Consider the following 27945-nt stretch of genomic DNA (forward strand, 5'->3'; position numbering starts at 1 on the left):
GGTGAAAGATATCTTAAAATGTTTAAGTTTGATTTATGCTTCATATAAACAGCACAAACTTCACGGGTACTTAAGACATGTATCTGAAAACATTTACAAAATGGTCTGTCAATGGTCAAAATGAAGTATGTCCCACATAACGCCTAGTAATGTCAATGTATTATGAGGGTTGCTATCTGGCAGTATGATGGCCCAGTGGTTAGCACTGTAGCCTCAAAGCAAGAAGGTTGTGGGTTCGAACCCCAGGCCACCTAGATCCTTTCTGTGTGGAGTTTGCATATTCTCCCCGTATCTGCGTGGGTTTTATCCGGGTGCTATGGTTTCCTCCCACCGTCAAAAAGACATGCATGTTAGGGTTAATACTCCTGTCTGTGCCCCTGTGCAAGGCAATGGGAGGAAGAACTGGAGTTGGTCCCCGGGTGCTGCAGCTGCCCACTGCTCCTATGCAATAGGATGGTTTAAATGCAGAAAACAAATTCATTGTAAGAATACAATTCGTTGTAAGGTACAATGACAAAATAAAGTGGCTTTCTTCTTATTTCTTGCTCCCAGCAGGAGGGGTTCAGCTCCAACCCATCTGTGTGGCATTTACATTTTCTCCCTCCAACAGTCCAAAGACATTCATGTTAGGTGAAGTGAACACCGTCTAGGTAGGAAGGGTGTGTGTGTGTGTGTGTGTGTGTGTGTGTGTGTGTTTGTGGTGTTATTTATTAACCCTCATTTGATTGGTCTATCTTCTGTCTGGTAAAGGAAACAGGATACTGGAATAGCTGTGTGTGTGTGTGTGTGTGTGTGTGTGTGTGTGTGTGTGTGTGTGTGTGTGTGTGTGTGTGTGTGTGTGTGCGTGCGTGCGTGCGTGCGTGCGTGTGTGCGTGCGTGTGTGTGTGTGTCTGGAGACCCTGTGATGGACTGGAGACCTGTACAAGGTGTCTCTCTGGCCGGTGCCTGATAGCATAGACTCCAGCCCCCTGCAAACCTTGAATTAAAATAGGTATAGGGAATACACGAATAAACAACAGTCTTCTTTCTGTTCAGAGTATACAGTACACACTTATTTATTTTGAAATGTATTTGGTGTTTTATGTTTGCTAGAGATTAAAGTCCCTCTGAAATTACTGCTAAAGTGATAAACCACTCTCTGAATGCAATGCTTATACACCTATTTTATTTTTCTGTCTGATATACCATGACTGAACCTGTCATGGTGGTGTAACGACCACAGATGTGCAGACTCGCTAACCCTTGGCTAACGGGTCAGACCCTTTAGTCGACGGGTTACTGTAGTTGCCCGTGGTGCGGGAGACCCGGGCGACTAAGTTAACCAGTCGACTAAAGGGTCTGACCCCGTCAACCAAGGGCCAGCGAGTCTACTCATTCATGGTCGTATACCACCGCCCTCCTTCGGGAAGCGCATCCCCACGCTTCAGCATATCAGCTCCCTCACACATCTGGGCACACGCGCTTCCGATGTAGCGAATTCAGGGGGCAGCTGGGAACCACTGCAGCCGGGACGTGAACCCAGGTCTCCCACACCACGGGCGACTACGTTAACCAGTCGACTAAAGGGTTCGACCCTGTTAGCCAAGGGTCTCCCACACCACGGGCGACTACGTTAACCAGTCGACTAAAGGGTCTGACCCTGTTAGCCAAGGCCAGCTAGTCTACTCATTCATGATCGTTAGAGTGGTACCATTTTTTACACCAGTATTGCCGTCTGGGATTGTTGGCCGTCCTTATCGTGCATTTAAAATCCTGCCTGATTATGATGCAAAACAACTCTCAAGCTATGGAAGCACCTCTGCTTGTGTGAAACCTTCATTGTCCTGAAGCTTTTTTTCCTTTGCTATAAGCAAGCAAAGCCACACGGCTATATGGCTACGGCAACTCTTTTTGTGTCCCTTTCACTTACATTCTCGGTGTCATTGTTGTTACCCGCATTTATGTCTTCGATGTTGCCCGAACTTGGGTGCTGGAGCAGTCATTTGCACTTTCACTTTGTAATAACAAGCCTAGTCTTCTCTATTAATGTGAAATGTCAAAACGCAGTAAAATCTCAATCCAGAATTCCCTCAGCAGTGCATGCTGTTGCACGTCCAGCAGCAGAATGCATCAGGGGCCCTAATTCTCTTTGGGGCCATGGGAAAATATTCATAAGTCATCTTGCATGTCCCCGTCCATGCTGTGATTTAGGCTTGTTTTATATTTAGGAGTGTTAAATCGTTTCCAAAGCCCTGCATGGGTGCTGAACCACTGTGTCTGAAGTGCTGAAACTGAGAGCAAGGTGATTGACTAATAGACTGACTGGCAGACAGGGATTTTTCAGACTGTGCCCTCGCCGACGACTGAATAAAACAAGCCCTCTTCTTCCCGCTGTCATGACTGTTCAGCTTCATAGGACCTTTGTTTACCAAAAAGGTGTTTGGCAAAGGAAGTGTCTTTTCAAAAGGGCAGACAAAGCACCTTTTTTATTTAAAGATGAAGGATGTTTTTTTGTGTTTTTTTTTTTTTGTGCAGCATCGCACATTGACTTGCAGTGTTTTGGATGTGACTGGGGACTTTATATCTGCATGCAATCCTTGAGAGGAGTCAGGATCAGAGGAGAAACTGCCTGTATTTTTTTTTTGAGCATCACAATAATAATTTGCCTAGAAAAATGCAAACCAAAGCATGCTCTCCAAGTTGTGGTATCAATGTAGAAGTTAGAAAATCTAGGCTGTGGAGAGAAAAGGTCATTGAGGGCTCAACAGCCCTTTCAATAAAAAGAAAAAATACGAAAAAAAATGTCTGTAGGGAAGAGAGCTACATGGTCCCAGTCTCTGGCGCGTCTTCGTTGGGGTTGTGGAGGTGATTTAATCTGGCCCAAGTTAATTAAGCCAAACTCCACTCGACCACAACATGCTATCTGTGTTGTTGCAAAGTGTGAGCGGTGAAGGCTTACAACAGTCTGGTCTGTTACAGAGACACTAATACCACTACAGACCTCGGCCCAACTATAATTAGAAATGCTGTGAATGTCAACAGATTAGACACTACTAGACGAAACCCACTCACGCACAATAACTGCTTCCTAATCTCTCATGCACACACGCATGCACACACACACACACACAACTGGGTTGCTCAGACTCACACACACAAGCACACATCTTGCGATTATCGCAAATGAAATGCAATGAAATTACAGAGCTTTTAAAAAAAATTTTTTTTTAAAAAAAACAAATAAAACGTCTTGAGTGTTCAATTAAAGGTTATCTAAAATAAGATATTGTTGTCAAACTCGCAGCGGGTAGCATCTCACTCTGTTGTACTCTTAATCAACTCTTTATCTATCTATCTATCTATCTATCTATCTATCTATCTATCTATCTATCTATCTATCTATCCGTCTGTCTGTCTGTCCATCCATTTATGCATTCAAAATGTGTTCAGCTGTTTGTTAACTCAGAATTAGAGAGCATCCACCCGTTTCTGTCTCTGTCAGAGAAGCACCAGGGCCATGAGAGTCCAAACTCTGCTGGTATGGACTGAACCAAAACTCATTACACAATTCACTGGAGTGTCCTTTATTGTTTATCTAACTTTGCTTTAAACACTCTAAAGTCTCTGTTGAGGAGAGTAAACTACCTAAAACAGAGTACTACTCTATATATCGGGTGCAACTGTTCTCTATATGAAATGCCTCATTGTAACCATAAATTCTAATCTATAATCAAAACACTATGAAGTAAGGGGTACTGCCTGAGACATTCTCTCGCTCTCTCTTTCTCTCTCCCTCTCGCTCTCTCTCTAACCAGATAATTAATTGAATGATTGATTGATCAACTGATCAGAGGATTATTGATCGATAGAGTGAGTGAGTGAGTGAGTGGAACAAAGTGAGGGGAACTTGAAAGCATTAAACACTACATTTTACAGAGCTTGAAATCATGAAAATCAGATTTGACAAGATAGAGAGACAGAGACAGACTGTGAAAAAATAATGAAGACCCCTCTAAAGTCACTGAGGTCTCTGCTGACTGCTCAAGGGACTTTGAACAAATGTCAGTGAAGCGCTTCTCTATTTTTATGTCTCAAAAAATAACTGCCCAAGAAATCCTCCTGACCTTTTTAAATCCAGTACCATGTCAGTTCAGCTGTAGCTAGCACAGCAGTGATCAGCACCAGGCAGTCAGACTGAAATGAGTCACTCCCCTGATGTCAAAGGTTGAAAATGGTTTTACGTGGAGCAGGATGAATATTGGTGTTTCAAAGTTAATCAAAAAAAATTGATGCAAAATGCTGTACTATGGAGGAGTAAACAGGACATTTGGCTCACCAGTGCTGTATGTGCCACAAAAACAGCAAACAAGTTTCCACAGTTTATGTAATTGTTCACCATTCACTCACGTAACTTCAACAAATTCAATAAAGTATAGCCACAATATTATTTTGTCATGGACTGTACATGCCAACCTACAGTTAAAGTTCCACCTCACTCGTGGCAGCCTTCTCTCACAAAATTGATCCAGTAATTTATTCCATGTGAGAGAACGTGTAAAAAAATGCAGACAAAGGCATACGAAGTAGATTGGCAACAAGATTATCAGTGAATGTGGTGGCCATTGCGTTTTCCATCAGCATGTAGCATAATTCACTCACATCTACTAAAGACTTAGGTTCAAAGTTGATCACGACACCAGGGGTCACTTATCCACTTCGGGAATGCCCAGAAGATGTTGGGATATTGCGCTGTCTACAACTAAAAAAAAAGATTGACTAAGACAACTGTCAAAATCAAATTCATACCCACATTGACTTGAATTACATATCTTATTTATCTGAGCTAATACATCATCATACACCAGTCAGAGCACTCAGGTCAACAAACCAGATGCTCTTACATGTCCCGAGATCCAGGCTTCAGGATAGGGAGGACAGAGCCTTTGCAGTGGCTGCCCCTGATCTCTGGAACAACTTACCAGTACACATAAGATCTGCTCAGACCCTAGAGACTTTTAAATCTTTGTTAAAGACCTACCTCTTCTTGCTGGCATTCAATTCAAGTTGAGCTTGATACCATGATTTTATTGTGCAAATACACTTTTACTCTTATGTTTTATTGTCTACATTTTATATTCTTTATTTTATTATGTCTTCTTTACATATATTTTTATATTCATATGTGTCACTTATTTTAGTGCAGCACTTTGATTCAACTGTGGTTGTTTTAAATGTGCTATATAAATAAAATTGACTTGACTTGACACAGGCATTTGTTAAAGCTACTGAAAGTCCTGGGCAGAGGGGACTTGCTGATTAACCCAGATGCAATCGTAAGAAAAATTGTGATTGGTCCATTTCCCGTTCCGTTATATTAACCCACTGTTTTCCAAGACATACATTAGTCCAAGTTTATAACGATGATCTAGAAATAATAATAATAATAATAATAATAATAATATCATTGTTATTATTATTACAGGGCGGCACGATGGCGCGGTGGTTACCACTGTTGCCTCACAGCAAGAAGGTCCTGGGTTCAAACCCCAGGCCGTCCCAGGTCCTTTCTGTGTGGAGTTTGCATGTTCTCCCCATGTCTGCGTGGGTTTCCTCCAGGTGCTCCGGTTTCCTCCCACCATCAAAAAGACATGCATGTTAGGGTTAATACTTCTGTCTGTTCCCCTGAGCAAGGCAGTGGAAAGAAGAACTGGAGTTGGTCCCCGGGCGCTGCAGTTGCCCACTGCTCCTATACAATGGGATGGGTTAAATGCATAGAACAAATTCGTTGTAAGACTACAATGACAAAATAAAGTGGCTTTCTTCTTTCTACTATTATTTCAGTGAAAACAAATTAAAAAAAATATTTACTAGGAGTACAAAAATTATTTCAATAATTTTTCTTAGGCCTTCACTTAATGCCTTGAAGGCCGAGAGGGTTCCCCTCTGAAAACAACCAATGTTTACAGTTTCATAGGCGACCTCTTTCGGTCGTGTGAATTGGTGCATGTAAAATCTCTGAGCTTTTCAGAAAGGTGCTGGTGTCATCACTGTTGTCATCATTCAGGCCGGACTCGTCACCCAAGAAAATGGAGGAGAGACTTATTCTGGCAGTGTTTGCTATCCTGATAGAAACACACAAACACCAGAAATAGTGCTGTTTCTGGCACCACATCAGTTCCGCTCGTGATTAACGTAGCCTTTTCAAAGTATGTTACCATAGAAACTGCTCTGAAATCAGTTCTAATTGCAGGAAAGTTAACTGGAAATCATTGGGGTACATTCAGCCACAGCTACTACTGCAATTGCTAACATATTCGTAAGCAATCAGGAGGCAGTTTAAGACATGCATAATGTGGCTGAACAAACATTTTGAATCCCTTACAAACAAGTTCAATTAAACACAGTTTGAAATGCTGCATAACTCCCGCCAACATTGAACACCAACCCAAAACCCCATTTCTAGAATACTAGCTAAAATGTCTAAAATAAGCCAACAGCTTCACCTTTTTTTTTTTTTACATAGATCATCTAGATGTAGTATAATTACTAGTTCGGCTGTACTAGATATTTGATATGTTTGTATCAATCATAGAGTGGCTCTAGAGAATTGTAGTTTTTACAAATTATTAATGTATTTCCTATCATTTGAAGTTGTAAATACTGAACTGAGTTTACATATATATATATTTTGGATCAGTACCTCACAGTGTACTGATGGAAACAGTAAAATCCGCTGTGGCAATGCCTGAGAAACAGGAAATAAACCAAAAGAAGAAGAAGAAGAATTGATCAACAGAATGGACAGACATGGAACCAACTGTTAAAGCGAAGCTTCAAAGCATGTTCTGGGAGTTTTATGCTAATTATTATGGCTTCCATAATAGCCAAATAATTGTCACCATGGCGAGGACACCACCAAAATACTCATCAGAAACTGTTCAGGAGGCAGATTGGCCCACCTGAAGGAAATTGCAGGCCCCCTGCTTGACCCCCTGCAGTTTGTCTAATGAGCATACGGGTCAGTGGAGGATGCAGTCAACATGGGATTGCACTACATCTTCCCACACCTCGACTCCCCAGGGACATACGCAAGGGTCCTGTTTGTGGACTTCAGCTTAGTGTTCAATACCATCGTCCCACATATCCTCCACTCCAAACTCACCCAGCTCACTGTACCAGCCCCCATCTGCCAGTGGTTTAAAAACTTCCTAACAGACAGGAGGCAGCTGGTGAGGCTGGGGAAAATCACATCCAGCACCCGGACAATCAGTATTGGTGCCCCCAGGGATGTGTGCTCTCCCCTCTACTCTTCTCCCTCTACACAAATGACTGCACCTCAGGAGACCTATCTGTTAAACTCCTGAAGTTTGTGGATGACACAACCATTGTTGGCCTTATCCAGAATGGTGACGAGTCTGCATATAGATGGGAGATTGATCATAACAACCTGGAGCTGGACACGCTCAAAACAGAGGAGATGACATTGGAATTCAGGAGGAGTCCCCCAACACTGCCCTCCTCACCATACTCAACAGCACCGTGTCTATAGTGAAAACCTACAGATTTCTGGGTTCCACCATCTCCCAGGACCTAAGGTAGGCAGCCAACATACACACACTCATCAAAATGGCCCAGCAGAGGATGTACTTTCTCCGCCAGCTCAATAAATTCAATCTGCCTCAGGAATTGCTGATTCAGTTCTACACAGCAGTAATCCAGTCTGTTCTCTGTGCATCCATCACTGTCTGGTTTGGATCGACCACCAAACAGGACAGGTACAGACTACAACGGACAGTTAAGTCTGCAGAAAAAATGATTGGTGCCAACCTGCCCTCCATTCAGGACTTACCTCCAGAGTTAGGAAAAGGGCAGGCAACATCACTGCAGACCTATCACACCCTGGTCACAACCTGTTCCAACTCCTCCCCTCTGTTAGGCGCTACAGAGCACTGTACTCCAAAACAACCAGCTATAAAAACAGTTTCTTTCCACGGCCTGTCATTCAAATGAATGCTTAACACTGTCAAATAAATCCAACCATTTTGTACATACTGTACTGTACATTGTATGTATACTGGTAGGCTCTCTCATGTCCATCTACCTCAGGCATGTATGTAAGTAACCTGCTAACATCTATTTCAGCATCTCTGATATATTCTCTGCATGTTATAACCTCATATTTCACCTGTATAAGTCAGCACTCATGTATATATCTGAAGATTGATGTGGTATAGTGTTGTTATTCTATGTTAAATACACTGAGAGAGCCATGAAACCGGAGTCAAATTCCATGTATATGTGCAAACCTATATGGCCAATAAATATGATTCTGATTCTGATGTATATACAGTAGGTGTACATGGACACCACAGGTAGAGGTTAGGAGGCTACAATGCAGGATGCAAACCATTATAATGACCAGGTTAATTTGATTAAAAAAAACAAAACAAAAAGATCCAAAGCATTGGACAACATTGGACCAACATTTACTGGGAATGTTAAGACTTCTATATATAGGCATGTATGGCTGCCAGAGGTAGGTATTGGCTTACTTGACTCCATTGTTGATGGTACCCTAATATCTTATCATGGCCTCATTGAACCTTTCATTTAATATTCCCTACATTAACTGTGGTGTACACTAGCCCACCTGTTTCAATGTTCTGGGATAATTCGATTAAAAAAAAAAGATATCCTTTGAACATTAAACATTCGTTTTATTTAAATGTTCACATCACATAAACATCTATTGAATTTTCCTTTTAACATATTATCTCTATTTTGTAATTATTGAAGTACAATTCTATGCACGATGAGTACATACAGTACAGTATACAGTATGCAATATAGAACATAGTGTCTGTTACAAAATATTTAATGTTTTTCTCACTTGCTTTTTGTGCTACATTATCATCATCACTGTTTTCACCCCTCATGTATGTAGCTGTAAAGTAACTTGGAGAAGGGAGAAAACATATGTCAATAAAATGGAAGAAAAAACATGGTAAGACCATTCAGTCTTGTTTCCATCCGTCCTATAGAGGCGCTAGACCAGCAAATCTGAAAACACTTATGTTGGTTTGGGAGTCACTGGCAAATGACCTATTCTGTCATTTAGGTATGAAGACGGTTTGGGTTTTCCATATATCTTGCTCGGCTCTCTCTCTCTCTCTCTCTCTCTCTCTCTCTCTCTCTTCTCTCTCTCTCTCTCTCTCTCTCTCTCTCTCTCTCTCTCTCTCTCTCTCTCTCTCTCTCTCTCTCTCTCTCTCTCTCTCTCTCCCCCCCCCCCCCCTCTCTCACTCCCTTCAGTAGTCATTATCCAAACCCTTATACTTGTACCCGTTTTGCCTCTCATCTCCACACATGCACACACACACACACACACACACTCATGCAGACAAATACTGCAGAAAACCCACGTGCCCATGGCCATGCTTTATCTCGGGTAATAAGATGAGGTATCCGCATCCTAAATCACATTTCCAAAGCACTGGATGTCTTGGTCACAGTTTACCTGCAGGGTTGATAAAAGAGATAAATTCACATAAATCACAATGATACCAGCTGACACAATCTGTACAAATTGCAAATGAGCATTGCTGCCAAACATTTTAATTGTTGGATGGATTACTGTCATCACCTGGCCGTTCAGACAGTCAGAATTACTCTTTTATTCGCAACAACACAAACCCACTTTACAGCATATCTGCCTGCAGGGCCAAAGCAAAGCTGCCATTGATCTCCACGGAAGGAAACTCAAGTATTAACAATATTGATAGTTCTAATGAAGCGATTTGTATTAAAATGCATTAATGAGCATTTATCCATCAGGTAAATTGATAAAAAAATATTGTTTCTAATCTATAGCAACCACTTTAGTGAACACAGGAGTAGTGTTGTGTGTGTGTGTGTGTGTGTGTTTTGGAGCCATACGTACAGCAGGTTTTCATAGACACTGCTGTGCAGATAAGGGGCAGCATGGTGAAATCCAAACTGACTAATGCCAGTGTATGTAGAACATCACCAACTGTAATATACATCAAAAGGATAGACACACACACACACACACACACACACACACCTCAATCACTCACTTAGCCTTGAGAATGGTCCAGGTCAATCACATTCAGTAAGGCGCTCCGTTGCTGCCTGTGGGGGAGCCTCAGGCCTCAGGGCGTCTTGATAATGAGAAATCCAACCACAGGTGTAAGAAAGCGGGAGAGGGCGCTTCTAATCTCCAGATTCTCTGCAGTCGCTTCGGGGATTTCAGCCGTTGTCTTGCTCAATCACAACCCTGCATGTTGATCTGTGAAGCGACCGCCTCTGTCGGACATGAAAGAGTCAGTCTTCGAAGCCTGTGAACAGCAACGTGTTGTTTGATGTTTCAGCAGATATTGCCCCCTTGCCTCGAAGGCTTTTGGGCAAACGGCCTTCTTTGATTCGAAGGTTGCCTTTAAATTACAGTGCTGAAGGTTAACATGCAACCAAATGTCGTTTTTGATACTAGCTTTACCCGTTTTGAAGAAAACATTGATCTGCTTTTGCTTGGTGATGATTCCGACTGTGCAACATTCAAGAATAGATATCTTAAACCCCCAGTACTGATGTTTTATCACACTAATACTTAACCCTCGGATAGCTGAATTTCTTTTCTCCACTGGAATGGACCGCTAATAACAATTACTTGGCTGGAAAGACTTATTATGAACCTCTAATCAACTGTCTGTCAGTGTGCACGTGTGTGTGTGTGTGTGTGTGTGTGTGTATGTGTGTGTGTATGTGTCTTTGAGAGAACTGTATTTGAATGTAAACAATTTGTGTGGGGTTTTTATGCGTATGTAAGGGTGTAACAAGTTGGAATTTCAATTGCAAAAAGACCATTAAATGGCTGTTTCATCAGGGGGGAAATATTAAAAAAATATATAATGATCTACACCATACTGATGGAAAACTATCAAATCCACCATGGTGACCCCTGGGACCCCTGGGAAACAGAACAAGCCGAAAGAAGAAGATAATGATCTACATCCCAATTTAAAACGACCAATTATATCTGCAATACTCTTTAAGGTACAATCCTCAATTCAAATGTAGACGAAAGAGTTACTCTGCTACCAAAATACAAAACACAAGATTGAAATCTGCTACCACTCCCAAATTGATTGATAAGTCTCTTAACACAAGCACTAATATGAAACAACTAAATCTGGTTTCCTAATATTTCCTGATGCTGTAAAGGGTTTATTTACACCAGTAATGTCCGTAAACATTGGATTATAAAAGGTCCATATTTTAAATTACGATTGGATGAGAAAGAACAAAAGGCTTATTTTCAATCTATAACACAAACTCTTCAGTTATGTATATAAAATGTAACACAATTTTACATGGTCAAATAAATCAATAATGATAATAATAATAATAATAATAATTAATAATAATAAATTGAGTTCGCATCGCGCTTCTCATCTGCAGAGACAGATCTCGAAGCACTTTAAAAAAAAGAAAATGTAATAAAAACTAAATTAAATTGGCTTCCTCACGGGGAGGCCACAGTCAGTGCAAATTGGCAAGATCACCTTCAGGACCATCACACTGAGCACCGGCGCTCCACAGGGCTGTGTGCTCAGTCCGCTCTTGTTCACCCTGCTGACTCACGACTGCACAGCATCATCTACCTCCAACCTCATTATAAAGTTTGCTGATGATACCACAGTGGTAGGTCTCATCAGCAACAACGATGAATCATCATACAGAGCGGAGGTGAATCAACTGGTGGCGAGGTGCAAAAACAACAACCTCTCCCTAAATATAGGAAAAACTAAGGAGGTCATTAAAGACCAGTGCCCACCATACCCCTCTGACCATCAATGGTATGGATGTGGAGAGAGTCAGCAGTGTTAAGTTCCGGGGAGTTCACATCACAGAGGACATTTCCTGGTCCTCACATGTCACTGCGCTCTCCAAGAAGGCCCAGCAGCGTCGTCACTTCCTGCAGCATCTGAAGAAGGCGAGTCTCCCTCCACCCATCCTCATTACATTCTACAGAGGCACCACAGACAGCATTCTGACCAGCTGTTTCACTGTCTGACATGGGAACTGCAAGGCCTCCGACCACAAATCCCTACAGCGGATAGTGAAGACAGCTAGAAAGATCATAGGAACTGCTCTCCCATCTATCCAGGTCATCTTTGACGCATGGTGCACCCGGAAGGCTCTTAGCATTGTGAAGGACCCCACCCCCCCTTCCCACATCCATTTCACCCTCTTACCCTCTGGCAGGAGGTACTGGAGCATCTGTGCTGCCTCCACCAGACTATGCAACAGTTTCATTCCTCAGGTTGTGAGGTTCCTCAACAGCCTAAACACTTAGACTTTCCATAAAATGACTTTTGACCATCTTACTCACTGTCCATGTCAGGTGTGGTTGTGATGTTTAGGTCTGTGAAGTAATTCTTGTTTTTAATGCACTTTTTGTTTTTAATGTTTATTGTGTGTTATTTGTTTCTATGTGGCAGTGAGGTCCTTGTGAAATGTAATTTCATCCCCTTGTATGTATGAGATGTGCATATAAGGCAATGACAAATAAAAGCAGTTTAAGTCTAAAAGAGAGGGAATAAAACCAGGTTGGTCTGCTGTAAAAAATAAAAATTAAGTAAGAGTGTAATAAATTAAGTAAAAAGTGGATTAAAACAAGGGTGGGCCACTATAAAAGGCTTAAAAGAAGCCTGCTGATAAAGAAGGGTTTTAGGGGCCATTTTAAAAACCTCGATGGAAGGGGCAATTCTGAGATGGTCCAGGAGGGAGTTTCTTCTTAACTTTCCATTCAAATTCCTTCTGTAACCCACTCTTGGTTGACGTAGGTGCTCTAGAATAAACTAGGTTCGTAAGGAGTAAGGTATGAGGTAAGTACAATAACCACGACCACACCTGATTTCAAGGTTACTACTTTTACTTTGCAACTTTGCAACCTTGTATGTAAATTATGCAACAACATATATACATGTACAATATTGTGGCGAATTCTACTAGTGTTTCTGCCCCGAGGTTCATTCACATATTACCCACAATGCAACTGAGCGGTCGATGTTTTGGTTATGTTGTGGGATATGGAACATGTTAAAAACGGACATATATGTTACAGATAGCGGTGATGTGGTGGAAGGTAATGGGGACGTTATGAGAGAAGCTAGATTAGATAACATGCTGCTTCCCACCATGAGGGTAAAGAGTAGGCAGGTAGATGGGGTCGCTTCGGTGGCCGGAAAAAGGGAGGAGCGAAGACCCATACAAGCTTGTGTCTGTTCTGACTTGTTTGACTTGCGGTCATTAAAAGCTTACTTGTTAACTCTGAAAGGGTGTCTAAGAAGTCCATTATTTAACCACGTCACATTGGTGTCAGAAGTGGGATGGACTTCTTTAGACTGCAAATGTTGGCCGAAGAGCGTAACCGAAAGTCGGCCGGTGAGCGTATGGAAATTGCTGCTCTCGAAAAGGAGATCAGAGGTCTGCTCTGTCTGCCAGATGGGAGTAGCGCAGGGCGGCCTCAGGAAGGGGGAGACCCGTGTCCACCCCTGAGTGCAGTAGACGCGCTGGGTAATGTCCGAGGGGCGGAGTCCCAAGGAAATGGAAAAATTCTTCTCTTTCAGAGCGAGTCCGATGAGGAGTCCCCGCCGAGGCCTGCCTCAACTGTGCGACGAAAAACAGCCGGCGCTTCAGACCATTGGGAAGCCACCAGAAGCAAGTTGGACATGACCCGTGGAGAGAAAGCCACCAGCGGCGGCCATCAGGAGCGAGTTGGGCACGACTGGAGAGTATGTCACCAGGGGGAAACAACAGCAGCAGCAGCAGTAGCAAGCTGGACACGATCTACTGAGAGGGAACTTCAACCCAAGTTACACACTGCCCCAATTTGTCACTACTGGAGAGTGGAACACACCTTGCAGATATGGTTCCAGAACAAGACTCACCAACTGTACCGACCCCTGGCCAAGCCCAAACACTCCCTCGGTAAAGTTGGGGCACTACGACGGGAGCTCCAGCTGGGAAGGATTCCTTGCTCAGTTCAACCTGATTGCTAGGGTTATGAGATGGACAGAAAATCAACAAGTAGTCAACCTAGCCGCAGCCCTGGAGGGAGAAGCAAGGCAGGCACTCCTAGACCTGGCGGCTGGAGAGATATCACTGGGGGCGCTAACCACTGCCCTAGGTCGCCGGTTTGGCAACACCCAATCGATGATTAGCCTCCGGGATCAACTCAAGACAGAGACAAGGCCAGGAGAAGTTGGGTAACCTGGTGGCTGACATTCAACGCCTGGTGAGCCGTGCATATCCTGATATACCCCAATCTGCCATTCAATGCCTGGCCCTGGATTCCTTCCTACGGGCTTTACAGCCACCTCACCTCAGGCAACAGGTGCGGCTGGCAAAGCCACTCACCATTGAAGGGGCACTGCATAGGGCAGAGGAGGTGGAGGCCATTATGGCGGAAAAAGGAGTGGCCCCAACACTGCACCATCATGTGCGGGCACTGCAGGAAAGTGAAGGGGGGCCACGCACATCCGTCCAGGCAACACGACAAGCAGAGACATTTCTGTGCTGGGGCTGTGGGAAACCAGGGCACCAAAGAAGGCAATGTCAGAAGACAAACAGACGTTTTTACCAACGAGTACGGAGGCCTGTCACCCAAGTCGCCACCTCTTCTGAACCGGGAAACGACCAAGGGTCGGCCTAGAGGGGGACTGGCTGGCCCATACAACCTCCCCCCGGAGAAATAACCCCAGAGTCGTTGGACGGATTGGCGCTGGCTTCAGCCTCCATGTCTCCTGTCAGCTGAATGGCAATACCTGCATTGCCCTGGTCGACACCGGATCCACCATCAGCTTGGTGAGACCAGGGGTTCTAGGAGAAGAAGTACAGTGGACGCCGACAGAAGTAAAGATGGAGACAGTTACAGGTCAGTGTGCTAGAATGGAGGGTAGAAGTAAACTGACCCTTAAGATGGGAGAAATGGAGGTACAGCAAGACTTTTGGCTAGCAGACATACGAGAGAGCTGTATCCTTGGACTGGATGCCTTGAGAGCCATTGGTGCAGTGGTACGGGCGGCCGGTCCACAGCTGGAGGTGGGCAACCAAGTGCTGAATGCCATTACTGTACGCAGCAATCCGGGGGGCAGTAAAGGTGGACCACGCATCTTGTGCTTGGCTTCAGGGCCATGGGAAGGTACATCACCAGAAACGGCCTCTGCAGTGGAAGAACTGGCTCAAAAGTGCATGGAGGATTTGAGCCAAGAAGAGGGGGAGCAGGTACGGAACCTGCTGATAGAGAACAGACACCTCTTCGCTTCGAGTGATCTGGAGTGTGGCCGCACCAATCTTGTACAGCACCACATTGACACTGGTAATGCGGACCCAGTCCGCCAGAGAGCTCGCCGTCTCCCTCTGATAAACTTTCAAGAGGTAGAAGCAAAGATCCAGGAGATGGCAGCTGCAGGGATCATTGAACCCTCCGATAGCCCGTGGGCGTCCCCTGCCGTGCTGGTTACCAAGAAGGATGGTTCCCTCCGATTTTGTGTGGACTATTGGCGACTAAACAACCTGACCCGGAAAGACTCGTACCCACTCCCCCGCATCAACGAAGCTCTGGACTGTGTGGCGGGTTCCCAATGGTTCAGCTCCCTGGATTTAAGAAGTGGGTACTGGCAGGTAGAGATGGCCCAAGAATCCCAGGCAAAGACTGCGTTCACCATTGGCCGAGGACTCTGGCAGTTCACAGTCATGCCATTTAGCTTATGTAATAGCCCGGCCACATTTGAACGCCTCATGGAGCATGTCCTTGGCCCCATCCCTCGCTCTGCCTGCGTGGTGTACCTGGATGACCTCCTGGTGCATGCAGCTACGTTTACTGAGGCCCTCTCCAACCTCCGACTGGTGCTCGAACGCATCAAGGCAGCCAACCTACGACTCAGTCCGAGGAAATGCAATCTACTGCAGCGAGAGACAAGGTTCCTTGGACATGTGGTGGGGCCCGGAGGTGTGTCCACAGACAATGACAAGATCACTGCAGTCAGAGATTGGCCAACGCCCACCTCAGGAAAGGAGGTGAGGAGTTTTCTGGGACTGGCATCATATTACCGTTGGTTCGTGCGCGCCTTTGCAGACAAAGCCCGTCCGCTCCAACAGCTCACCGAGAAGGGACGACGGTTTCACTGGACTGAAGCATGTGAGAGCTCCTTTCAGATACTCCGGAAAGCATTGACCCAAGCACCAGTGCTGGCCCTCCCAGACAGGCAGCGGCCATTCATACTTGACACTGACGCCAGTGATGTAGGTGTGGGAGTAGTCCTGTCGCAGCCCAGTGGGGAAGGGGAAAGAGTGGTGGCCTATTACAGTAGAGCCTTGAGTAAGGAAGAAAGGAACTACTGTGTGACTTGGAGAGAACTCCTGGCAGTAGTACAGGCCGTAAGGCATTTTAAGCCTTACCTGTATGGGAAGGACTTCCTACTGAGAACGGACCATGCATCACTCCGCTGGCTGCTTAGCTTCAAAGAACCAGAAGGGCAGGTAGCCAGATGGATAGAGACCTTGCAGGGATTTATCTTCACCTCGGAGCACCGAAGAGGCAGCCGACATAACAATGCTGATGCTCTCTCCAGACGCCCCTGTTCGGATCAGGCCTGCCGCCATTGTAGCCGGTTGGAGACTCGAGAACAGCAACGGGTGAATCGGGTTACAGTGCGGACACTTGTGGTCCCAAGTGCACCACTGGAGGAGATGTCACCAACCAAGATAGGGGAACTCCAACGTCGGGATAGCCACCTGAGCCCTGTGATACGTTGGCTAGCACATAAAGAGGTCCCAAGTAGAGAGATGGCAGGTCCCCACTCCCCCACCACCAAGGCATTGCTGGGACAGTGGAATTCGCTCATGCTTCATGAGGGCTGCTTCTATCGCGTGTGGGAAGAGCCAAGGAGGGGAGGCAGTACCTGGCAACTAGTTGTTCCCCATGCACTACAACAACAAGTGTTAAGCACAGTACATGGCCCCCCTGGAGTGGGACACTTCGGCATTACCAAAACTCTGCAGCGGCTGCAGGAAAGATTCTACTGGGGGAGGTGCCGGCGAGACGTGGAGTGGTTCTGCCGTAACTGCAACACCTGCAATGCAAAGAAGGGGCCAACGGGGCAATCCCATGCCCCCCTGCAGCAATACAGGGTGGGGGCGCCCATGGAAAGAGTTGGGGTGGATGTGGTTGGGCCATTCCCCGTGACAGAAGATGGTAATCATTACATTCTCACAGTGATGGATTATTTTACCAAGTGGCCCGAGGCCTATGCCATCCCTGACCAATCTACAGCCACGGTGGTAGACTGCCTCATTGAGGGGATGTTCACCCGGTTTGGGGTGCCAGAAGAGTTGCACAGTGACCAGGGACGCAATTTTGAATCCCAGGTGTTTGGGGAGATGTGTCGGCGCCTTGGGGTACGGAAGACCAGGACCACTCCCCTACACCCTCAAAGTGATGGCCTGGTTGAGCGGTTCAATCGGACCTTGGTCACACAACTAGTCATGCTCACGCCAAGGCATCAAAAGGATTGGGACCGCCATCTGCCCCTGGTACTCATGGCATACCGGTCAGGTATTCAGGAGTCCACGGGGTGCACCCCAGCCGCACTAATGTTTGGTAGGGAGCTACGGACGCCTGTGGATCTGGTCTTTGGCAAACCGCCAAACCCACCAGTACGAGGGCCGCCAGGCCAGGACTATGTAGACGCACTACAGGACCGGATGGAGGCTACTCATCAGCTGGCTCGAGAGAATATGGCCTCTGCAGGGGAAAGGCAGAAGAGAGCCTATGATGTACGTTGCCACCGCAAAGCGTACCAGCAGGGGGACAACGTATGGGTGTATAACCCACGGCGAAAGAAGGGACGGTCCCCAAAGCTGGACAGCAACTGGGAAGGGCCCGGCCTCGTCCTGAAGAGGATCTCAGAGGTTACCTATAGAGTGAAGCTCCACAGCCGCCCTCGGATAGTTATCCTTCACCAAGATCGCCTCGCACCTTACTTAAGCCGGGAAAGTGACCCAACTGGGACTGAAAGTGTAGTGGGAGGAGGTGGGGTGCCAGACTCCTCCTCCTCTGTAGACCAGGCTACCGGGGTCCAGGGAGGGGGTAAGGACACTGTTGGATCAGAGCCAACCTCCCTGGCCACGAATAGAAACAGCAGTGACTTCGAAGGTGGAGGCTCAGACCCAGCGAATGCAGAGCCGCCCCCGTCATCTATCAGCAGCCCACGACAAGGCGCAGCCCGGATGGGAGAGGTGCTCGGCGGAAGAAACCCTCATGGTGGATGGACCCATCCACATGGGATTTGGGTTAGGCCAACGGGACGTTGGTCTTTCAAGGAAGGGGGCAGTGTGGCGAATTCTACTAGTGTTTCTGCCCCAGGGTTCATTCACATATTACCCACAATGCAACTGAGAGGTCAATGTTTTGGTTATGTTGTGGGATATGGAACATGTTAAAAACGGACATATCTGTTACAGACAGCGGTGATGTGGTGGAAGGTAATGGGGATGTTATGAGAGAAGCTAGATTAGATAACATGCTGCTTCCCACCATGAGGGTAAAGAGCAGGCAGGTAGATGGGGTCGCTTCGGTGGCCGGAAAAAGGGAGGAGCCAAGACCCATACAAGCTTGTGTCTGTTCTGACTTGTTTGACTTGCGGTCATTAAAAGCTTACTTGTTAACTCTGAAAGGGTGTCTAAGAAGTCCATTATTTAACCACGTCACAATATAAAGAAAGTAATAAACGGGCCCAAAAATAAAATGCTGTGAATGTCTCTTTGTATGAATTTTAAAGTGTCCAAAGTCTTGATTCGAAGGTGAAATCCGAATCTGACCCGTTGGGGTCAGATCTAGTCAAGTCAGTTTTGTCTAAGAGCTCTTGGAATCTGAGAATGTCTCAGGATGACGTGCATGTATGCGTCACTGTGCCACTCAGTCTGACTGGCACAGTCCTACCACAAGGCCGACGGTGGTCAAACTCCTGTTATAGTAGGTTGATCCGCAATCTTGGAAATCCAATTTGGGTAGCTCGCCATCTATTGAGATCGGGGTCGTCCCTGTGGTGGTTCTTGATGGAATCAAAAGACCTGACCTGTACAGAAACAGGTTCAGCTCTTCTCTATTCTATTTGTTGTACAACACAATCACTCACTCTAAGTTCAACAATGTACTGCTGAACACAATACATTCATGTAAATATTCAATTCAAATACATATTATCAAATTATATAGCAATATCTAATATATAAACTATATTATCTGGAACTATTCAACATACTGCTAAATGGTGACCCATAACCATGTACACTACCGTTCAAAAGTTTGGGATCACCCAAACAATTTCGTGTTTTCCATGAAAAGTCACACTTATTCACCACCATATGTTGTGAAATGAATAGAAAATAGAGTCAAGACATTGACAAGGTTAGAAATAATGATTTGTATTTGAAATAAGATTTTTTTTACATCAAACTTTGCTTTCGTCAAAGAATCCTCCATTTGCAGCAATTACAGCATTGCAGACCTTTGGCATTCTAGCTGTTAATTTGTTGAGGTAATCTGGAGAAATTGCACCCCACGCTTCCAGAAGCAGCTCCCACAAGTTGGATTGGTTGGATGGGCACTTCTTTGAGCAGATTGAGTTTCTGGAGCATCACATTTGTGGGGTCAATTAAACGCTCAAAATGGCCAGAAAAAGAGAACTTTCATCTGAAACTCGACAGTCTATTCTTGTTCTTAGAAATGAAGGCTATTCCATGCGAGAAATTGCTAAGAAATTGAAGATTTCCTACACCGGTGTGTACTACTCCCTTCAGAGGACAGCACAAACAGGCTCTAACAGGTACTATTTAATGAAGATGCCAGTTGGGGACCTGTGAGGCGTCTGTTTCTCAAACTAGAGACTCTAATGTACTTATCTTCTTGCTCAGTTGTGCAACGCGGCCTCCCACTTCTTTTTCTACTCTGGTTAGAGCCTGTTTGTGCTGTCCTCTGAAGGGAGTAGTACACACCGGTGTAGGAAATCTTCAATTTCTTAGCAATTTCTCGCATGGAATAGCCTTCATTTCTAAGAACAAGAATAGACTGTCGAGTTTCAGATGAAAGTTCTCTTTTTCTGGCCATTTTGAGCGTTTAATTGACCCCACAAATGTGATGCTCCAGAAACTCAATCTGCTCAAAGAAGTGCCCATCCAACCAATCCAACTTGTGGGAGCTGCTTCTGGAAGCGTGGGGTGCAATTTCTCCAGATTACCTCAACAAATTAACAGCTAGAATGCCAAAGGTCTGCAATGCTGTAATTGCTGCAAATGGAGGATTCTTTGACGAAAGCAAAATTTGATGTAAAAAAAATCTTATTTCAAATACAAATCATTATTTCTAACCTTGTCAATGTCTTGACTCTATTTTCTATTCATTTCACAACATATGGTGGTGAATAAGTGTGACTTTTCATGGAAAACACAACATTGTTTGGGTGATCCGAAACTTTTGAACGGTAGTGTATGGCAACAGTATGGCGACAGTTGGCTACGTTAACCAACATTAGCTAGGTCCAACAATACAGTGAATTAATTTCCGCCTATTTCCGATTGCAGTAATATGCAAATAGTACTATTAAATTCGCTCTTTAACCTTCCCAAACGGTTCCAGTTCCAACATACAATATCTTATAAACATACTACATTAATTACTTATGACATATTTGTACGAAATTAACTTAAAACGATCCACCATACTAACGTGGAGATCTAGCAATGAAAAGCAGCTAGCTAGCCTAGCTTAGCTTTAGCTTACCGAGTCCCAGCAAGGCACACGCAAAAGAAAAGATGAAACCGAGGTTTCCAGCGTCCTTGCGTTCTGTGGTTTATATACTTCACTTTACTATTGAATACAATACGTTCTAATTCGTTTCTCAATCGTTCTGCTCAACTCTGTTGACAGAAATAAACTCACGTTTATTTCACCAGCAAGCAACGCTCTGGTTCAACCAGCTCAAACCGGCTCATGCATGTTCAACTAGAAAACGTATTTCCTGCTTTCAAAATAAAAGTCCTTCATTATTTATGAAGGTAAAAACGTCTGAAATCAATAATTAGCTCAGCTATAATGCAACTGGCATAATATAAAATTAAATCACTTCTCAAATCATATGAAAATATTAACCATAATCTTTAGTTAATAATTTTATCTTGTTTAACCATTCATTCTGTAAACCCAAATACTTCACTGGGTTACACTTCCAAATTGGGCTATTAGTTATTTTATGTCCCTCTCTGCATAAGTCCCCGTTTTTTATCTGATATTATGGTGTTCATCTCCAATTCCCATTTTTCCCTGATATCCAAACTACTATCCATTAACTCTTCTTGTAATATCCTATATATGTGCATTATAATCTTCTTTTTAGTAGTCCCTTTAATGGTTAACATAAATAAATTTTCTATATTGGATGGTGGGGTACATAGTTTATTCCATTCTTCATGTTACTTTAAGTAATGTCTCAACTGTAGGTATCTAAAAAAGTTGTGGGCTGGGAGGTTGTATTTATGCTAAAGCTGTTCCAAGGACAACAGGACTCCTACTTCAAATAACTGACCCAACATGATTAAACCCTTTTTCTTCCAATTTGTTGAACCCTGCGTCTAATTTGGATGGGAGAAAGTCAGTATTATGTGCAATCTTCATTATCATAGGGAGCTGACAGGAAAGACAAAAAGAGGAAGGCCAAAGAGGAGGTTTATGGATGTGGTGAGGGAAGACATGCAGGTGGCTGGTGTGACAGAGGAAGATGCAGAAGACAGGAAGAAATGGAAAAGGATGATCCGTTGTGGCAACCCCTAATGGGAGCAGCCAAGGGTAGTAGTAGTAGATTGACATAGGGGGTCTTAACTTCTTTCTCACATTTGACCATATTTTTAAAGTGGTTTTTACCCATTGATTGCTCATTTTATTTACTCTCCAAGTATTTTGATTAATAAATGGGATTGTGTCTAAGGGCACATTTGGACAATCACTCTGTTCCATCCCAACCCATATGGTATCTTGATCTTGAGATATCCATGCAACGATTGATCTGAGCTGGGCTGCCCAATAATATTTTTTCCAGGTTAGGTAAATGTAGGCCCCCATTTACTTTTGAGCATATGATTCTTTAAAATTTAATTCTGGGTCTCTTGCTTTGCCATATACATTTAGATAACCATTTGTTAATTGTGTTAGATGTAGAAATGAGGGCCTCTAGGGGTAGAGATTGGAACATAAAGAGCAGCCTTGGCAATATGTTCATTTGTATGGTTTCCACTCGCCCGATTAGGGCTAAGGGGAGAACTTCCCATCATGTAAGGTCAGTTTTTATTTCACCCATCAGTTTTCCATAGTTGGCCTGGAATAACTGTGATGTGTCAGAAGTTAAGATGATTCCTAGATATCTGAACCCTTGGTTAGACCAGTGGAATTTGAATCTTCCTGCTAGTTGTGCAGGCCAGTGCCCCACCAACATCATTGCCTCAGACTTGGATTGGTTGATTTGATAACTTGAAAGTTCTCCATATTCATTCAAATTTCTGAACAATGCAAGGATGGAGGAAACTTGGTCGCCGATATACGTCAATATGTCATCTGCGTAGAGTAAGATCTTGTGTTCTGTTTGACCATCTTTTATACCTTTAATACTACAGTTTTGTCTTATTAATGCTGCTAGAGGTTCAATGTTTCTGGCAAAGAGCAAAGGACTGAGACAATCTCCTTGACGAACCCCCCTCTCAAGGTGAAACAAATCTGAACAGCATCCGTTCACTCTAACACACGACTTTGGATTTGTATACATATATAACTCTTACCCAATCCACAAACATTGAGTGGAATCTCATAACAGCTAGTATTTTATACAAAAATTCCCAAGTCACAGTATTGAATGCTTTCTGTGCTTCAAAATTGATTAGTATAGATTTTTGTATATTTTTCTTGGCACATGATATAACATTAAGTGTTCTCCTTATATTATTAGCTCCTTGTCTGCTGGGGATAAAACCTGTCTGATCTGGATTAATCAATTTTGCAATAATCTTTTGCATCCTTTTTGCCAGGATATGGTTAGTAACTTTTGGTCATTACATAGCAAACTAATGCGTCTATACCCCTCACATAATGTTGGGTCTTTACCTTCTTTGTGGACACTGATATAATGGCTTCTGACCATGTATTTGGTGGGTCACCTTCGGAGAGGTCGTAATTAAAAACTTTGGTTAATACTAGAATCAAATAAACTATGAAACATTTATAGAAATCTCCAGGAAGTCCATCTACTCCTGGGATTTATTGTTTTTTAGTTTTTTATGGCCTCCCGTACTTCAGTTTCTTTAACATCTGATATCATTTGCAATGCTTCATCTTTTGATAATGAGGGTAAGTATAAGTTGGCAAGAAAGGCCTGAGATTTGTCATTTATTGTTTTTGATTTAGGTTCTTTGTACAGATTTTTATAGAATGATGCAAAAGCATCTGCCATTTCTTTTGGATGAGATGCAATTTTGCACAAATTGAGATGCAATTTTGTCTGTTTGTGTGTGGGGAGGGGGGTGATTGGGGGTTGGAATTGCCAGTGACAGGAGCTCAAAGATGTTTAGGTCAGAGGCAGGTACATTTCCAGTGATAATGAGGTCCAGTGTGTGGCCACGGTTGTGGGTGGGGCATTCACATGTGTAAGATTTAATGGGTCCAGGTGGGTCAGGAAATCAGCAGCCATGGAACATTTGGGGGAATCCACATGTATATTAAAATCACGCAATATCAAAATAATGGAGAGAGTGGGACATACTGAGGTAAGAAAGTTAAAAAAAAACTCTAGGATGAAGGATGAGTTGCATTTTGAAGGGCGGTAAATGAATATAACCATCAGGGATTTTGATGGATCACATTTAAAGGCAAGGCACTGAAAAGGACTGGGTTTTAGAAACAGTGTTTGGAGGAGTATAGAGTCCTCATACAGAACAGCAATACCACCACTGTGGCCATGAGCACGACCTTTTCAATGTAATTATATCCCGGTGGAGAGGCCTCGTTTAGGTGGAAGAAATCACCCTCTTTATTCCAGGTTTTGGTTAAAAATATCAGGTCAGAGCCATCGTCAGTAATAAAATCATGCATCAGAGCGGATTTGTTCGTTAGAGACTGGGTGTCACAAAGTCCAATGCAAATGGCGTTTGCATTGGAGAGTCTGGAAGAGTCATAACCTCTGTATCCCCCCTGGAAATACTGCACATGTGTGTGTTTTTTGTTTGTATGGGAATCCTCCATCCTGTGTGATTAGAGTTGACCCTTTGGACTGAGTCATTACCAAAGAACATTGTCCTCTAATCAGGACTATATAAACGTCCAGGAAATCACAACATTGTCCTCTAATCAGGACTACATACAAGTCCAGGAAATCACAACATTGTCCTCTAATCAGGACTACATACACGTCGGGGAAATCACAACTTCATTAACCATGGAAATGCATCATATATACACACACACACACACACACACACACAAGTACATAAATAAACACAGACACAAATACAGATGCTCGGTAACACATGCAAAAAACACTCAAACTATTCTGTCATAAATCTATACATACCTATCCACTGTTGCACTATGTCTCTCTGACTTACATACACATACATACATACACACACACACACACACACACACACACACACACACACACACACACACACACACACACACACACACAAGTACATAAATAAACGCAGGCACAAATACAGATGCTCGGTAACACATGCACAAAACATACTCAAACTATTCTGTCATAAATCTATACATAAATCGAGACATACCTATCCACTGTTGCACTATGTCTCTCTGATTTACATACACACACACACACACACACACACACACACACACACACACACACACACTTCTAGATACATGTGACTGAGAAGATGGAAGAGTCATGGTTGCATGCACACCATAATGGCTACACATTGCCAACAATGACAACAGTCCTCTAATCTCAACTCTTAGATGCAATTTATTTTTTCATTTAAAAATATTCTGTGACAGGGCCCCTCCATAGCTGAACGCTTACAGCGCATACCACATGCTTGCAACTGAAGCCAGTTCAAATCCAGCTGGCAACCTTTGTTGCATGTCTTACCCTTCTCTCTCTCTCTGTACTGTATGGTCAGATATCATCAAAATAGATTAATATATTTTATCCATCCATCCATTATCTGAACCGCTTATCCTGCTCTCAGGGTCACGGGGATGCTGGAGCCTATTCCAGCAGTCACAGGCCATCACATGGTCATTTTATTTTATTATTTTATTGATCCCCATGGGGAAATTCTTCCTCTGCATTTAACCCAGCCTAGCTGTGTAGCTAGGAGCAGTGGGCAGCCGCCGTGCAGCACCTGGGGACCAACTCCAGTTCATCTTGCCATGTCTCAGTCAGGGGTGCAGACAGGAGTACTAACCCTAACATGCATGTCTTTTTGATGTTGGGGTAAACTGGAAACTGTTCTGAAAAGAAAAAGAAAATGCCATGTTTACATATGTGCACCAGAGAGCACTCCTATTGGTCAACATTAAGGCACACGTCCTGCCTGGACTGACGGTTCAGCGTTTTCGGTTTTTACCGGTTTTCACCGAAAAATATCCAGATTTTTAAACTGACTTTCACCCGGATTTTATGTTTCCACGGATCCAAAAATTGTTGCTGTTCGTGTGAGGTTATGTAACAGTGTCCTCTTGTGGCGAAATTCGGCATGCTGGATGGCTTTGAAAAATAAAAGCCGAGAACGCTTAGCCTTGAACATGGGGCCCTGTGATGGCCTGGCGGCCTGGCGGCCTGTCCAGGGCGTCTCCCCGCCTGCCGCCCAATGACTGTTGGGATAGGCTCCAGCACCCCCGCGACCCTGAAAGCAGGGTAAGCGGTTAAGATAATGGATGGATGGAAGTTCTTACATGCTAGGGGCGTCCGGGTAGCGTAGCGGTCTATTCCGTTGCCTACCAACGTGGGATCGGTGGGTCGAATCCGCGTGTTACCTCCAGCTTGGTCGGGCGTGTCCCTACAGCAGGAGTCCCCAATAGGCGGCTCGCGGGCCACGTCCGGCCCTTGACGGGTTGATTTATGGTCCGCGAGAATTTTTGGAGAAATGCCAGAAGGAAGAATTTTTTTTATTTCCCTACCAAAATTTTTTTTTTTATTAATTTCTTAGTAAAAGTAAGACTAGTAATATATCGAAAAATAGATGAAAAATCTCTGTTTAAATTATAATACCTGCAACGTATCGACACCAAAACAAACTAACGAACAACATGCTGCTGGAGGTTGAGTGGCCCGTGGTTTTAAAAGTGGCCCTAAAAGTGGCCCGCCATGAAAAGTAATTGGGGACCCCTGCCTACAGACACAATTTGCTGCGTCTGCGGGTGGGAAGCCGGATGTGGGTATTTGTTCTGGTCGCTGCACTAGCGACTCCTCTGGTCAGTCAGGGCGCCCCCCGGATCGGCAGAGAGGGGGTGGAGCAGCGACCAGGACGGCTCAAAAAGAGCGGGGTAATTGGCCAGATACAATTGGGGAGAAAAAGGGAAAAAAAAGAAAAAAAAAGTTCTTACCACGTAGACTTCTCGTCGGGTGTCATGGGGCGTCCCAGCCGCCACATTATTGTGCTTCGCTTATGTCACATTACACAGGGTAAAGATGCTCATTAGTCATTCCTGACGTTCATAATTGGGCCTGATGCTGGAAATTTGTCGGTGACGACAAAATCGTGTCAAGATCGGGCTGGATTCGTGTAGTCTGATATCGGCATAAAAAAGAAAGCCAATTTTCGTATTTCTGATATCGTTTTTTTTCCCCTGCCTTTCCTCCCGTGTTTCTGTCTCTGACTTGTGTCTCTCTTATTAACGTTCTAATCATTCTAAATCCATCCATACTTTAGTCCATTGCTTCATCCATTTCTCCTCCATCCTAAGAGGTGTAACTTGGGCAGTGGTTGAGAAATAGTGTGTACTTATCGTCACAATATAACGCTCACATGCATCAACTCTCATCTCGAGAAGTGTTTAATTTCCATTACATACTGTTAAACAAATGAAGTTATGTGAACACTGTCTGTGTCTTTAGTTGATAAAGATAATTATTTCCATCAAACATGACTTTACAAGTGCAATTATGCGTGGATAAAGCAGGGCCTGAGTAAACTGATGTTTTCTCAACCAAACAAATTCACGTAGAATATTACTTCTTCTCACTGCCTTTGTTTTTTATCCCTGTGTTTCCCAATTTGCAGAACCTACGGAGAGCTGACCAACTGCACCTACCTGGTAGCCCTAAAAATGGACTGCTTCTGGCCCAACCGGCTGGTGGATGAATTCTTCATCCGTGTCCACCAGCACTACTTCCACGACTGCTCCCTGTCCGGGCGCCTCCTCCGGGACCCCCCTAACCGGATCCTAGGGCCCTTCATCATTGTCCCCATCCTGGTCACACTGCTCATGACTGCCCTGGTGGTGTGGAGGAGCAAGCGCAGCGAGGGCATCATCTAGCATACATAAGGAGTGGGGTGAAGTCCCTTTTGTAGACACTCGCCTTTTAGGAGAAAAAAGGAAGAAAGGCAGGTGAGTGACCACAAAAGGAGACAATTAATGTGGAAGGACTGGAGGTGAGGGCAGTGTCTCAATGAATTGAAATGGGAGAGGGGGAAGGTTTAGTTGGGAGAGGTGAGGAGAGGAGCAGAAGAAGGGATGCAAAAAAAGGGGGAGGAGGATGAACTCTTGCTTCACAATAAATATGTATGATACAACGTGTGAGCTGTTTTGTCACTGAGTTTATACCTTTGTCTCCTTCAGTGACCAAAGTGTACCATATCTTGTCTCTGTTACTG

General features: G+C 44.2%; 1 protein-coding gene across 1 annotated transcript in view; it reads left to right on the forward strand.

The window, feature by feature from the left end:
* The window catches only part of ramp1 (receptor activity modifying protein 1), a 140713-nt gene extending 113106 nt beyond the window's left edge, over positions 1-27607 (forward strand). Inside the window, exon 3 of the mRNA XM_056289227.1 lies at positions 27352-27607. Coding sequence (XP_056145202.1) covers positions 27352-27607 — 256 coding nt within the window. The remainder of the gene's footprint in view (positions 1-27351) is intronic.
* Positions 27608-27945: the final 338 nt, after the last annotated feature.

The sequence above is a fragment of the Lampris incognitus genome, chromosome 11 (assembly GCF_029633865.1).
Source record: "Lampris incognitus isolate fLamInc1 chromosome 11, fLamInc1.hap2, whole genome shotgun sequence".
Lineage (NCBI taxonomy): Eukaryota > Metazoa > Chordata > Actinopteri > Lampriformes > Lampridae > Lampris > Lampris incognitus.